The 14,335-nt window shown below is 36.0% G+C and overlaps 1 protein-coding gene across 2 annotated transcripts in view; it reads left to right on the plus strand.

Annotated features, from left to right (window-relative positions):
• The window catches only part of RAB1A (RAB1A, member RAS oncogene family), a 28,475-nt gene that overhangs the window by 11,573 nt on the left and 2,567 nt on the right, over positions 1 to 14,335 (plus strand). The window contains exons 2-4 of one of the 2 annotated variants that reach the window (XM_045884885.3): positions 4,231 to 4,303; positions 9,390 to 9,485; positions 13,950 to 14,045. In XM_045884885.3, coding sequence (XP_045740841.1) covers positions 4,231 to 4,303; positions 9,390 to 9,485; positions 13,950 to 14,045 — 265 coding nt within the window. The remainder of the gene's footprint in view (positions 1 to 4,230; positions 4,304 to 9,389; positions 9,486 to 13,949; positions 14,046 to 14,335) is intronic. The other variant, XM_064572423.1, reaches the window with a different exon arrangement.

Raw genomic sequence — 14,335 nt, forward strand, 5'->3', positions numbered from 1 at the left:
CCCTGTCTAGCCTTAATCTGTGTCAGTCTTACCTTAACTTTCTTAGCTTTCTCACTGAATTATCTCCTCTTTAAATTAAAATGCTTGTGTTGTTATAAATTCAGCAGTTCAAAAGAGTTTTCCCTGATAATAAAAATACTTGTGCCTGAAAAGCAGCTATTAAGTTTTTATCTTATAGATTCCAGCATGATTTATGATTTGTTGATTTAACTTGAGAAAACACAAAATGTCTCTCTTATGTTTAAAAAATATCAGGAGCTAGCTTATCAAAGAGATTGTTGTTTTGTACCCATTTCACTAATGTCCTCACACTTTATTTTTTTAAACCTTTTTATTTTGAAATAAATTTAGATTTATAGAAGAGTTGTAAAAATAGTACACGAATTCCTGTATACCCTTCGCCTAGCTTCCTCTTAATATTAACATCTTTCATACCAAGGTACATTTATCAAAATTAAGAAATTAGTATTGGTACATTATTAACTAAACTATAGACTTTTATTACAGTTTCTTCAGTTTTTCTGTTAATGTCCGTCTTCTTTTGCAGAATGTAGTCCAGGATACTACGTTGTATTTAGTTGGTTCTACGTGTTAGCCTCCTTCAGTCTGTGAGTTTCTCAGTCTCCTCTTTTTCATGATCTTGACGCTTTTGAAGAGTACTATTAGGTATTTTGTAGAATGTCCTTCAATTTGGATTTGTCTGATGTTTTCTCATAATTGGACTGGGGTTATGGACTTTGGGGAAGATACTATAAAGGTGAAGCACTCTACTCGCCACATCATATCAGAGGGTACATGATATCAACATGACTTATTCCTGGTGATATTCACCTTAATCACTTGAAGTGTTGGCTGTCAGGTTTCTCCATTATAAAGTTACTGTATTTCCCTTTCCATACTCTTAGAAAGCAGTCATTAAGAGCCCACACTCAACAAAACGGAATTAAGTCCATCTCCTAGAGGGAGGAGTATTCAGAGAATTTGTGGACACATGTTAAAGCCACCACAGTAATAAATATTTGGCAGGGACATACTTTGAGGCCATGTAAATATTCTGTTTTTCCTTAAAGTTTATTCACAAATCTTAGTATTCACCGGTGGATTTTGCCTGCAGCAGTTCTTACTGTGGTGATCTATTAATGAATTTCTACCTAATTCCTTCTACACATATTTTTAGACTCCTGTCAGGAAGATTGGTCTCTTCTCCCATTTATTTATTTAATAATTGATACCAGTATGAACTCATGGATGTTTATGTTATTCTTTGGCTTATAACCCAATACGTGGTTGTTTATTTTGTGGCTCGAGTTATTCTGCCTTGACCAGTGACAGAACTTTCAGGTTGGCTCCTGTGTCCTTTTGACATGCCATCTCCCCATCCATTTTTCCCCCTGGTTTTTGCCCAAAATGTTAATCAAGGATGGCTGTAGGTCTTCTTTAGCTGTATCTCACAATGAGAGAATCTGATTAAAAATGCAAAATTAAAATGTTCTCTGATCTGTTAGCACGTGCTTTGTAAAAGACACAATGCTAGATTTTGGATACACAGAAGAATGAGTTGATTTATCTTCACACTCACAGATATGTCAGACATAAGAGTGGGGAAAAATAGATTCCAGGCTACTGAGGGGGAGAAGATATTCAGTGTCATAGTAAATTAGACATAGACATGAAAAAGACTAGAGGAAGTTCTGAGAACAGTGAATAGGATTTACTAGAAAATCTAAAGTAGAAGAGTGGTTATTACAGTTGTGAGTATAGATATCCGAACTAGAATAATACAGTTTTTTCACTTAAATTATATTGTAGACTGATCCAAGTTCTTGGGGAATAGAGGAAAAATACATTTAAAGTCTCACCATTTGCTAAATTATTCTTGACTTTATACCAGAATTCTCACCTTATGCTCTGTATTTTAAGATTTGCATATTTTTGTCAATATTTTTACTGTATTTTATAAATTATAGTTAGAGAAATATCTTTAAGCAGTCTCAAATCTCTGAATTCTCTTGAACATTCGGAATATTAATAACTTAGAAATAAGCTACTACAGTAGTAGGTAATTTTATTTTTTTATTTTTTATTTTTTAGTGGTAGGTAATTTTAAATGTCCCAATGCAAGTAACATGCTATTGATCACACTCTTCAGGTATGTTTATTCAACAAGAGGAAGAAATTTGTGAGATTGATTTTGTTTGCCATTCTCCTCCATGTCTCTTGTCATGTTAGTAAAGCTGATGGTTTGGGAGAGAACAAAGTAGTCTTTAGCAATAATTATCTCATTGCAGAGAAGAGTGCTAACTGTTCATATTGTTTATAAAGCTGTGAACCTTAAATTATCAAACTCATAAATGTTTTAAAATAACACTTTTTAAAAGTTAAAGTGAATGTGATAATTGAAAAAGTTGATTTTTAGAAAATTGACTATTAATTTCATTTAGACATAATGTAATTTGTAACACTTATTAGGAGGCATTCCTGTTTTTCTTTTTCCAGCCTTATGGTTACTCTGAAATAGAGAAGTTGATCTTTAAGGTAATGAATATTTGTGGCCTAGTGCTGTCCTTTATTGTTATGGGTTACAGTACAGCCATTTCAGGGGGTTTTATTGAGTGTTTACTGGATGCATGGCACGGTGCTCTGGGAGATTGGTAAATTCAGGGCATTTGTTGTGTCTACATTTCTGTTAAAAGCAAAGTAGTATTAACGGTGAGATTATTGTTGCTAACTGAAATGTAAATTGTTAACATGTACCATGTACTCATTGCTGATGTTCAGTGTTCATCATTCTTAAGAATTTATTTAGCTTTTCAAAGGAGGGTGTCAATAGTACTAAAGTCAGTTAGCAGCTTTACTGGCTAATAAAAGTTGTTTGGTATTAGGTATTATTTATTAAGGGTAAATTTTACAATTATTACCCCTTCCCCTCTCCTTTTTTTCTTTAGGATCTCAAATTGGAAAGGGTGTTACTTAGTTCATCCTGTGCTTCAGTCCCCTTCCTAATGACTTGTTTAAAAGCTGCTTATTTCCTTCTGTGATTTTTATTTTGTTGCTGACAAGGGCACTTTGGATTTTTTTTTTTAATTCTTTTTTTTTCCAGATATAATTAGGAACAATAAATGTATTATGATAACTTGGTAAACCTAGAAAAATTTTTTAAGTAATATGTATTACTATGTAAACCTAGGTAGCAGTTGATGAATATCCACAGAGATGATTACTTCTGAAAGTTCTATATCTTGCTTACATTTAAATAATGATAACTGTCATCTAAATTTAAATTGTGAGTGATATTTGGGTTTCATCTTAAGTTCAAATATCATTTTTTTTTTAAATCACAAAGGACAAAACTGAAAATCATGAATAGGTTTCCTTAAAAAATATGTAAATTCTCAATTTTGGGGTCCTTTTGAAATTACTTAAAAGAATACATAGCAGTGGTCCAAGTTGAAAAGGATCTGTGAGGGACTCCTTGGGAGGCCGTGGGCAGTATGTTGTCTTTAGGTCCAGGAAGGAATCCTGTTCTTGGAAGGAATCCCTGGGGCTGGTTTTTGAGTTAGGCCTGGGAGGTTAATATATGTAAATAGAGCCTAGCTTTCAGTTTCTGAAGAAAGCTTTAATACAAACTTAGAAAGTTGGTAAAGTTGTATGTTTATGTAAACAGCATTTGATTTTTACCACATCTCTAGTCTAAAATATTTTTTAATACAGGTTTTTAGAATTTAAATGATCCCCCCCCTTTTTTTTTAAATGGGGAGAATTCCAGGTAGATGCTAGGAAAGGATCGCAAAAGCCCCTTCTTTGGAGGATTGCTATGAAATAATGATCTGGTCTTGGAATTTGAAGGAGAGATTTATGTTTCATTGGCAAGAACAATGGAAAGTTAACTCCCTGTATTCTAATACTGCAGAGGAGTGGAATTTATCTAGCATAAGTCTCTTGGGCTCTCCAAGAGTACACATTACTTATATTTTCTTTCATTCTTTCCTTGGAAGTAGAAGTTCATTCATCTCAAGAGATCATGGGTGGCATTGCTTACCTTTTACATAATTCTGTCATGTTTAGTGATTCATGAAAAGGGCTTCTGCTGTTGGTTGCAGTTTGGGCTTCTGAAGCCATTCATGGGCCTTTTAGAAGTCCTCGAGTGAGCTATTGTTGGCTATATTTTTGTTGTAGAACTTAGAATGAAGTATGCTTTTTATTAATGTGATCCTCTTTTTCTTTTTGCAGTGATTATTTATTCAAGTTACTTCTGATTGGCGACTCTGGGGTTGGAAAGTCTTGCCTCCTTCTTAGGTTTGCAGTAAGTTGAAATTGAAATGCCTTTAAAGAAATTAATGCTGTGTGTGTTTTCTAGGTAGACAAAGGATTAAACAATTTTATTCAGAATAAAGTAGTTCTTCCAGAATTTATATATTTAAAAGCCCCCAACTGTATATTCCCAGTGATATCTTGGACTCTTAAGTAGAGGACATGCTGTTGCTTTTAAAAGAAATTCAGCTAAGCATGATTATAAAGTTAGAATGTCTAATACTCTTGGTAGAGTTCAAATAGTTGGCCTGTGTTTAAGTGACTTGATGAAAAAATGAATCTTCAAGGAAAATTTTGGTAGAATAAAGGAAAAAGCCGGGCCTGGTACAAACTTTTTTTTTTTTTGACAATGGCATACGTAGTGTTTTATATGCTGCACTTTATGAAGAGGTATATAACTTTAAACCTACTGAATAGAGCCCACAGTCTCCTTCATAGTCTTTCTCAACTGCCTTCAAATTTAGCATGTTTTCCTTCTTGCTGTCTAGGTCATTGGTTCTCAGAGTATGGACCAAAGACCCTTGGGGATCATCAAGACTTTCTCAGAGGGTCCATGAGATTAAAACTTTTATCCTAATAATACTAAGCCATTAGTATTTACTAAGTAAGTACTTACTTAGTACTAAGACAAAAGACATTTGCCTTTTTCACTGTGTTGACATCTGCTCTCATGATGCAGATGCAGTGGTGGACAAAACTGCTGGTGCCTCAGCACCACATTAAGGCAGTGCTAAGTGCTGAACTGTACTCATAGTCATGGTATTTACCTGTATTTATTCACGGGGCGGGGGGGAGTTTTCACTTAAGAGTGTCTGATGAGAATAGTAAAAATGAATAATTTCTAAAAATCGTGATCCTTGAGTATTCTTTTTTAAATGTTCTTTGTGAGAAAAATGAGGAGTACATATAAAGCACGTGTACTGCAGACTGAATTATGTTGGTTGTCTTGAGGAAAATAAAAGCACTTGCATAGTTGAGTTGTGAGCTGAACTAGCAGCTTTTTTCATTTTTTAAATTTGTTTCTTTTTGTTTTACTTGAAAGAACAACTGACAAACTAGTTATGTATAATTTGATGGTATTGGGCAGACATTTTCTCAAATGAACTGAGACTATCATTTCAAGGAAAATATCTGATGGCATTTGCTGTCTGTAATAAAATTCAAGCTTTCTAGTCTTCAAGGGAAGATTAGAAGTTTTTTTTTTTTTTTAAAGATTTTATTTATTTATTTGAGAGAGAGAGAACGAGAGAGAGCACATGAGAAGGGAGAGGGTCAGAGGGAGAAGCAGACTCCCCGCCGAGCAGGGAGCCCGATGCGGGACTCGATCCAGGGACTCCAGGATCATGACCTGAGCCGAAGGCAGTCGCCTAACCAACTGAGCCACCCAGGCGCCCAGATTAGAAGTTTAGAAAACTTAAAATTCGCCACTGTGATCTTGATAGCATGTCAGATACTTACTGTGACTTTTCTGATGAGTGACTGTATTAATGAATATCATTTAAAAAATGTATAATTTTTTTTTTTTTTTAAGATTTTATTTATGTATTTGACAGCGCAAGAGAGCACAAGGAGGGAGAGCAGCAGAGGGAGAGGGAGAAGCAGGCTCTCTGCTGAGCAGGGGGCCTGATTGATGCAGCTTCAATCCCAGGACCCTGGGATCATGACCTGAGCCAAATGCAGACACTTAACTGACTGAGCCACCCAGGCACCCCTAATATAATTTTATTATATGTAACAGCTAGTGAAACCAAGGAACTACTAGAATAAAACATAGGTGGCTCTTTAATCTTGTGTGAAAATACTTTCTAACATGGAAATATATCAGGAAAGAAAGGATTGTTAAATTTGATTGCGTTAAAATTCATGTCAAGCGCATGAAAATGTTAGAAAACATGATAATAGCAAAAAAATATGAAGGGATGATCTTCTCAATATATAAAGCACACTTACATACTAAATAAGAAAAGGATGTTTGTCCTAATGGAAATATGGGCGAATAACCGAATGGGCAGTTCACAAAAGAAGAAACACAAATTGACAGTAAATATGAAAAGTTCAATTTTATTTGTAATTAAAGGACTTTAAAACTAGGTAATACTTAATTTTTATTAAATTGGCAAATATTAAAATCAGGAATCATCCCTATATTAAATCAGCAGTGCTAGGTATGTGGGAAGAATCTGGCATCTCTTGATGAAAATGAGTACAGCCTGAGGTGTCTGTGTTTCAAAGACAGTCTTCTCTGGGATGCTCGTTGATCTAAGTCATAGGTTTTCAAGATTTTTTATTTATTTATTTGACAGACAGCAAGAGCAGGAATACAAGTAGGGGGAGTGGGAGAGGGAGAAGCAGGCTTCCTGCTGAGCAGGGAGCCTGATGCGGGGTTCGATCCCAGGACCCTGGGATCATGACCCAGGCCGAAGTCAGATGCTCAACGACTGATCACCCAGGCGCCCCTAAGTCACAGGTTTTCAGTACTGCCTTCCCACACAGTAGAATTGCCTGGGAAGCATTTAAAAAATACTGATTCCCGGGCCTCTAGAATAGAGAGGAGCTGCACAAGGTATAATAATGAAATGTATAAGCTATGGGAGCACAGAAGGAAGAATCTCTAATTATTGGCCAAGAGTTAAAGACCGTTTGGACAGTCAGTATTGCCTGAGCTCAAAATCCAAGAATGAATAAAAATTGTGACCCAGGGGCTAGAGATTAGGAGGTATGCAGAAAGAAATACTGAAAATTTGGACAGAAGGAAGAGAATGTGTATTGGCTCAGAGGTATGCAAGTAAGGCACATTTAGGAACTTACAAAAATTCTAAGAAAGCATTTATAGTAAGTATTTCCAACAAAGTACCTGTCATGTGGGAGTGCTAAGTGAATGTTTATTGCACTCATTTTGTTCTCCGTCCTCTTTCTGTCATACCTGATACTTATTAGGCACTCATTTAGAAAGAAGTAAATAAGATTTATAAGAAATGAATGCCTAGTAATGGTGACCAGCATTTTGTCAAATTGCATTCAGTGCTTTAAAAATAATCCTTTTACTCAGTTATTCTGCATGTGCATAAATGTGACTATATGAGGAAGTCAACATGGCTACCTCTAGACACTTGGAACTCTCTGACACACATTTGACAATTTTCTTCGATCTTTTTTGTTTTAATTCCATGTACACATTACATTCAACATTATGGTGTCTTGCCCACACTGATTTCATTTCTTCCCGTTCTCTTTTTTGGAGTGTTGTAATGCGAATCCCAAATGTGTCACTTCACTCCTATATACTTTAATATGCATTTCTAAAAACTGGACATTTTGGGGGCGCCTGGCTGGCTCAGTTGGTGGAGCATGTGACTTTTGATTTCGGGGTTGTGAGTTCGAGCCCCACGCTGTGTGTGATTACTTAAAGTCTTTAAAAAGTAAATAAATAAAAACTGGACATTTTCTTATAAAATAACAATGCCATTGTCAGCTTAGAAAATAAATTTTGCTGATTGTCTCAGAAGTGTGGTATCACAGTTGTTTTGAATCAGGATTCAGACATGGTCTATACATTCCATTTGGTTGTTTGCTTCTTAATTTCTTAATCCAGAGTTTTTCCAACCTCCTTTTTTATTTATGTATTTTTCATGTCTTTTACTTTTTGCAGAACTTGGGCAGTTGTCATATAGATTATCCAGCATTTTAGATTTGTCACTTTGCTTCTTTGTGGTGACTTTAAACTTTTCCTTTATCCCTCCTGTTACTGTAATTGGAAGCCCAGAACTCTGCTGTTCTTATGGTAGCTACTAGCCCCATGTGGCTATTTAAATTTAAATTAATTAAATTTGAATAAAATTTAAAATTCAGTTCCTTATTCTCACTAGCTAGTGGTTATTGTTTTGACTAGCACAGTTTATAGAACCTTTCCATCATTAAAGAAAGTTCTCTTTGATAGGGCTGCTCTTAATAGATTTAGGCCCATCTTTGTTGGCAGAGTACTTGCTAGGTGTTGCTTTGTGCTGGCTAAGATTATTCAGTGGGTTTAGGTGGTGATAGCTGATCTCTCCATTCACATATCTTTTCACAAACATTTTCACTTGAAGAAAAAGTTTTGTTTCCATTCTGAATATCCTAACAGATACTTGAGGAAAACAGGTGTAATTTTAAAAGTTTATCATTGGGTTAAACATTGTTCACACAAAAACTTGTGCACAGATGTTCATAGCAGCATTATTCATAGTAGCCAAAAAGTGGAAACAACCCAAATGTCTGTCAGCTGATGGATAACAAAATGTGGTCTGTCCACACAATGAACTATTATTCGGCCATAAAAAGGAATGAAGTACTGGCACATGCTGTAACATGAATGAGCCTTGAAAACTATGCTGAGTGAAGGAAGCCAGACGCAAAAGGCCACATCCATTCACATGAAATGTCCAGAATTTGCAAAGCCATAGGGACAGAAATTGCATTAGTAGTGGTTTCTGGGGTCGAAGGGGAGATGAAATGAAGAGTGACTGCTACTGGGTTTCCTTTCGGGGTGATAACAATGTTCTGCAATAAATAATGGTGACAGTTGTACAACCTTAGGAATATACTAAAAACTACTGAGTTGTGCACTTCAAAAAAGTAAATTTTATGGTATGTGTATTATATCTAAATTTTTAAAAGTCATAGCTAGGAAGTAAAAGTGACTCCTAAAAAAAAAACTGGAAGAGAATGACAGGAGCATTCCTTTGTGGTGAATACATGGGATGGAGGGTCAGGGGAGCAAGAGTTTTGCTGATTAGCAATTAGAAAAATCATTTGTAATCATTGAAAATATGAAACCTTTTTTGATATGATGTATGTAAAGAATTTGCCTAGAGATGTTTGGTAAAATTAAAGAACAGCTATTGAGAAAATCCTAAGAAGAAACTGCTATTAAAAAGTGTATTGTAATCAGAACATGAACTGAGTACTGGAGTGGGATGAAGTAGCTGTTCTCAACATGTTATGGCTTATAAAGTTTATCAACTTTGTAGATAAAATTGACATATTTTCATATTTCCTCTACTGAACATTAAGTTTATATGTCGACTTTTTTTTCCCTTCAGGATGATACATATACAGAAAGCTACATCAGCACAATTGGTGTGGATTTCAAAATAAGAACTATAGAGTTAGATGGGAAAACAATCAAGCTTCAAATAGTAAGTCATTTTTAGACTAGAATGTGTTTTGGAAATCATTTTGGTAAAGTTAAAATGTATTATTTACTTTTTAACATGCTAAAAGTGAAAGGATCTTAGGAATCATGTACTTGTGATAGAATGGTAGAATAAGAATTTAGATGAAAAATGACTTCTCTAAGATTACCTTCCTCGTTGAATTTTCTGTTCATAAAGAAATATGTGTTGTAAGTCGTACTTGGTCCTAGTTCTTTCTCTTGTGCTTTTATCAGTTGGGGGGGGGGTCCTCAGTTGAAGTTTACCTTAATAGTGAAAGTAGATTGAGCATTTCCTGATGTCTTTTACTGTGTTGAATACCATGGCACATTAAAAGAAACCTTAGGGGAGAGGGTTTTCATGTATGTGGTTAGTTGAAAAGTTTTGTTTAGTTCTTTTGTATTTATTAGATTGTATGTACCAACTCTGTAGAAACAGAATTTTATTGGAAAGGAACTTAGCTTTTTTAACATGTTTTACAGCTCAGAAAACTAATGCCAAGAGATTTAATGACTTGCCCACAGTTACTGGCAGAACCAAGTGACTCACAGCTTCAGTATTTTGTGTCCCTGTGCCATCCTAGCCCCCTTATCCATTCCTTCCATCCCCAACCCTGAATTAAAAACAGGCAATTGTAGTAGTTCAGTTGTATCACCTTTATATGGGTTTGGGCACTACGAGTGTGGACATATCACTGGTCTTTAAAAACATTAATTTCTGGGTATCTTTCGGTATTGACTCTTCGTACAAGGTAACAGAAAACCAGTGACTGCTAGAAGGAGTTCTGGATTTGAAGTTAGGAAACTTGGATATGTTATCTTCACTCTGGTATTTACGAGTCAAAGAGTCATGTGTTTAACTTACTTGAGCCTTTTTCCTGGGACTCCATTTCTTATCTCTAAAATGAGCATGATGGTACTTGATTTACTAACTTACAAGGTAGTTGTGAGAACCAAATCCAGTAGCTCTCTGTGTGTGGATACGATAATGTATGTGAAAGCCTGTTGTAAACTTTTGGACATTATATAAATGTTACTGGTGATGTGACATACCCAAATAAATGGATGTTTGACAGTTTTTTGTATTTTTAGTTGCCCCATTTTCTCATCTGCCTTTGATAAGAAAAAAGAAGGTACATTACAAAAGAACTGTGGATCCATACAAGTGACCATACTTGATACTACAAATTAGGACTTGGCAAGGATATAGTTACCAGAGATAGCTTACTTCTTTGAACCCGTGAACAGATTACCTTTCATATTGATTTTTCCCATTGTATGTAGAGTGCCAACTTTATACTTGGTACCACAAAAAATATTGCAAAAAAAGATGTACCCAACTGTCTAACCTAATTAGTAATGTGAAATGATTGTGTGTCATCATTGAGCTCATGAGATTTTAGTGTATATTTGTGAAACATCCATTTATTGTTACTTTCCTGTGGCTGGAAGGCATCTAACAGGTCAGTCACTCGGTCTTCCTTTCATCTTCAGTGGGAATTTCCTTTTGCTATCTGGTGCCCTTTTTTTTGAACACTTCTGGGAAGTTCACCATTTTTCAAAGCAGCTAGTTCCATTTATAAATAACTTCTGATTGTTAATTCTTTATATTGAGCTGAAGCCAGTTTCCTTTAATTTCTCTTATTCCTCTGCCTTTCGGAGCCGCCTAAACGCAATTAATTCATTTTCTGTTGGCAGCTTGCCCTTTAGATTGATCTTATCACAACCTTCTACTTCTGAAGTCAGTCATTCCTTTCTGGAAGCATGTTTCCAGAACCTTTTACAATTTTGGTCACTCTTGCACATTGTAGGAGTGCCTTTTATTAAAATGGGATACATATACAGTATGTATATGTATGTGATATACGTACATATACATACTGTATATGTATGTATATGTAATCATACATGAGATAGAGTCCAGCCAGTGTGAACTACATGGGGTAAATTTTCTCTTGATTTGGACTTTGAATTTTTTTTCTCCCCTGCACTTCAGGATTCATCCCCTTTTCTCATAATTAATCCATTCAAAGATAGATGCAAGGTTATAGAGATGAAGGAAACAGAGCCCCCTAGAAAGAGATTCCATTTCAGTGGGAGAGACAAACATGGAAAAATCAGTTACCCTGTGATTATGAGGGATAGTGAGAATTAGATAAAAGGGTGATCAGTTAGAGAGGAAAGTACTGTTAGGATGAAAAGTCACAGGAGTTTTCAGAGCGGCAAGGAGAACATCAGAGATTTTACTCTTCGGATGCCTTTGCTTAGTCAGCTACAATTATTTATGTTAGCGTTTGTTCGGAAACAGTTTCTTCCTTTTCTTGTCTAATTTTGCTATCTTTGTGAAAGGGGTTGGTGGGTGGAGAAGGGAACTAATATTTTACGGAGCAGCTTCTGTAATCAGGCTAGACATTTTACAAACATTAGTTCATTTAAACCCCTTTAGCAATTCTATAAGGTGAGTGATACCTAGGCTCTGTAGTTGAGAAAACTGTTAGGTGACTCTCCCTAGTGTTAAATAACCAGGAACGTAGGTTTGATGTTTTGAAGTCAGGTTGCTTTGACTCCAAAGCTCATGCTTCTCCACGGATATCCTGAAAGACTTTGAGGCTCCTCACTTACACAGTAGATCTAAATAGTCTTCTGCGCTCTCAAGCTTAGTACTTTGGACAGAAAAGGTAATGAAGCTGTGGTGACTTGTTTGTTTGCTTTTAGATTAACAGTTAACATTTTACCTTATTTGCTTCATTCTTTTTTTTCCTGGAGAATGCTAAATTACAGACATTATATTTTACTCCAAAAATACTTTAGCGTGCATCTCTATTTTACTGTGTAACCACCATTTCACATCTAACAAAGTTGACACTAATGCCATAATATTCTCTTAATATCCAGTCTGTATTCAGATTTCCCCCCAATTGCAGTAGGGCTGGGTCTTTAAAAAAAAAAAGGATGTGGTTTCACTGAGTGTTCCTGAACCTTTAGTTTTGCCATTTAAGACGTTAGTGGGGATCAATATATTCCAAAACTTTACAGTTCCTCCCTTTAGAGGCTGTTGGGGTCCCTGGCTGGCTGGGTCAGTGGACTCTTTTTTTTTTTTTTTCATTTGACAGACACAGCGAGAGAGGGAACACAAGCAGGGGGAGTGGGAGAGGGAGAAGCAGGCCTCCCGCAGAGCAGGGAGCCCGATGCAGGGCCCGATCCCAGGGCCCCAGGACCATGACCCGAGCCAAAGGCAGACAGACGCTCAACGACTGAGCCACCCAGGTGCTCTGGTTCAGTGGACTCTTGATCTCATGGTTATGAGTTGGAGCCTCACATTGGGTGTGGAGATCACTTAAAAATAAAATATTTAATTAAAAAAAAAAAAAGGCTGTTGCTTTTTAATCTCCATTTGTCTTATGCATCGAGTCCATTTTTTTGTGTTTTTAATGGTAACCATTGTGCTATTTCCCCATCAGTCTTATCTTTTACCAATCTCTTTTAGTGGGGTGGGTAGCTATTCTAATTACACAAATATTTTAAGAAGTTATTGAGTAGGATGGGCGCCTGGGTGGCTTAGTCGTTAAGCGTCTGCCTGTGGCTCAGGTCATGATCCCAGGGTCCTGGGATCGAGTCCCACGTTGGGCTCCCGGCTTGGCGGGTAGCCTGCTTCTCCCTCTCCCACTCCCCCTGCTTGTGTTCCTGCTCTTGCTATCTCTCTGTCAAATAAATAAAATCTTAAAAAAAAAAAGTCATTGAGTAGGAGTAATTTAAACAAAATTCTCATTGCTTCTTTTTAAATCTAACAGTTGAGTTTGCCTCTTGATGTTTTTAACAATTTTTTAAACCCAGAATTTTAATGTTAACAACATAAGCATTTGTTTTCATTACTTGAGCCTATATGGTTAAAGTGTGGTAAATGGATCTTAAAATGATTTTATGAAAGTATTTGGAATCATCTTTACATTGTTTTTCCTAGGATTGAGATAGTATCTAACTGAGATGGTTAAAGTACTGTCTTGACTAGTAGTTATGTGAATTAGGTCCTTTCAGTGCATGTGCTAGCAAGTGATTCTGTCTTATTTGTGAAAGTACACAGTGTTAATGAGGCATTAGGCCAGCAGCTTTCCTAATCAAGTCAACCTGTCTCTGCATTCATACTGAATGCCTTGCACCGTGCTAAGGGCTGTAGGGAATATGAAAAGTAAAATAAAGTTTCTGACTCAAAGAGCTTATTGGGAGCATTACAGCAAGCTAAATTATAGGCACTACCTTCTTTTCTGAATCTTCAGGTATTTGGCAATTACCATGCAATTTAGGAGTGTGAGCATTGAGGGTTAATGTTTCCATGTCAAATCCTGATAATTTCCAAAACTATGTAAATTTTAAACTGTTCTCCGTCTTCCTGCTCTTTCCCCCAACTCTTATTTAACGGAATTGTTTGGATTTCTTGATTGTTTTATAACAGTGGGACACAGCAGGCCAAGAAAGATTCCGAACAATCACCTCCAGTTATTACAGAGGAGCCCACGGCATCATAGTTGTGTATGATGTGACAGATCAGGTAAGTTCCAGGAGGGAATTGTGCTACTGTGGCAAAGTAGGAAGTTACTGTTTGATAAATATCAGATTCTTTGACTTTGCTTATATGGCATCAGTATTATACATGGCAGAACACTTTGTCCACTCCCAAATGTAAATGTCACATTAAAAAACATCTAAAGCAGTACTCTTTTTAAGGGACATTGATATTTTTCTTCCCTCCATTATTTGAATATCAAATAAATTGGCCAACCAAAATTTTGTATTTTCCTTTAGTAAATAGGAAATTTAGTTTTTACATATGCTTTCAAG

This window comes from Mirounga angustirostris, unplaced genomic scaffold, assembly GCF_029215605.1.
Source record: "Mirounga angustirostris isolate CCGP_5_RB_7025 unplaced genomic scaffold, mMirAng1.0.hap1 SCAF_10, whole genome shotgun sequence".
In the NCBI taxonomy this organism is placed as follows: domain Eukaryota; kingdom Metazoa; phylum Chordata; class Mammalia; order Carnivora; family Phocidae; genus Mirounga; species Mirounga angustirostris.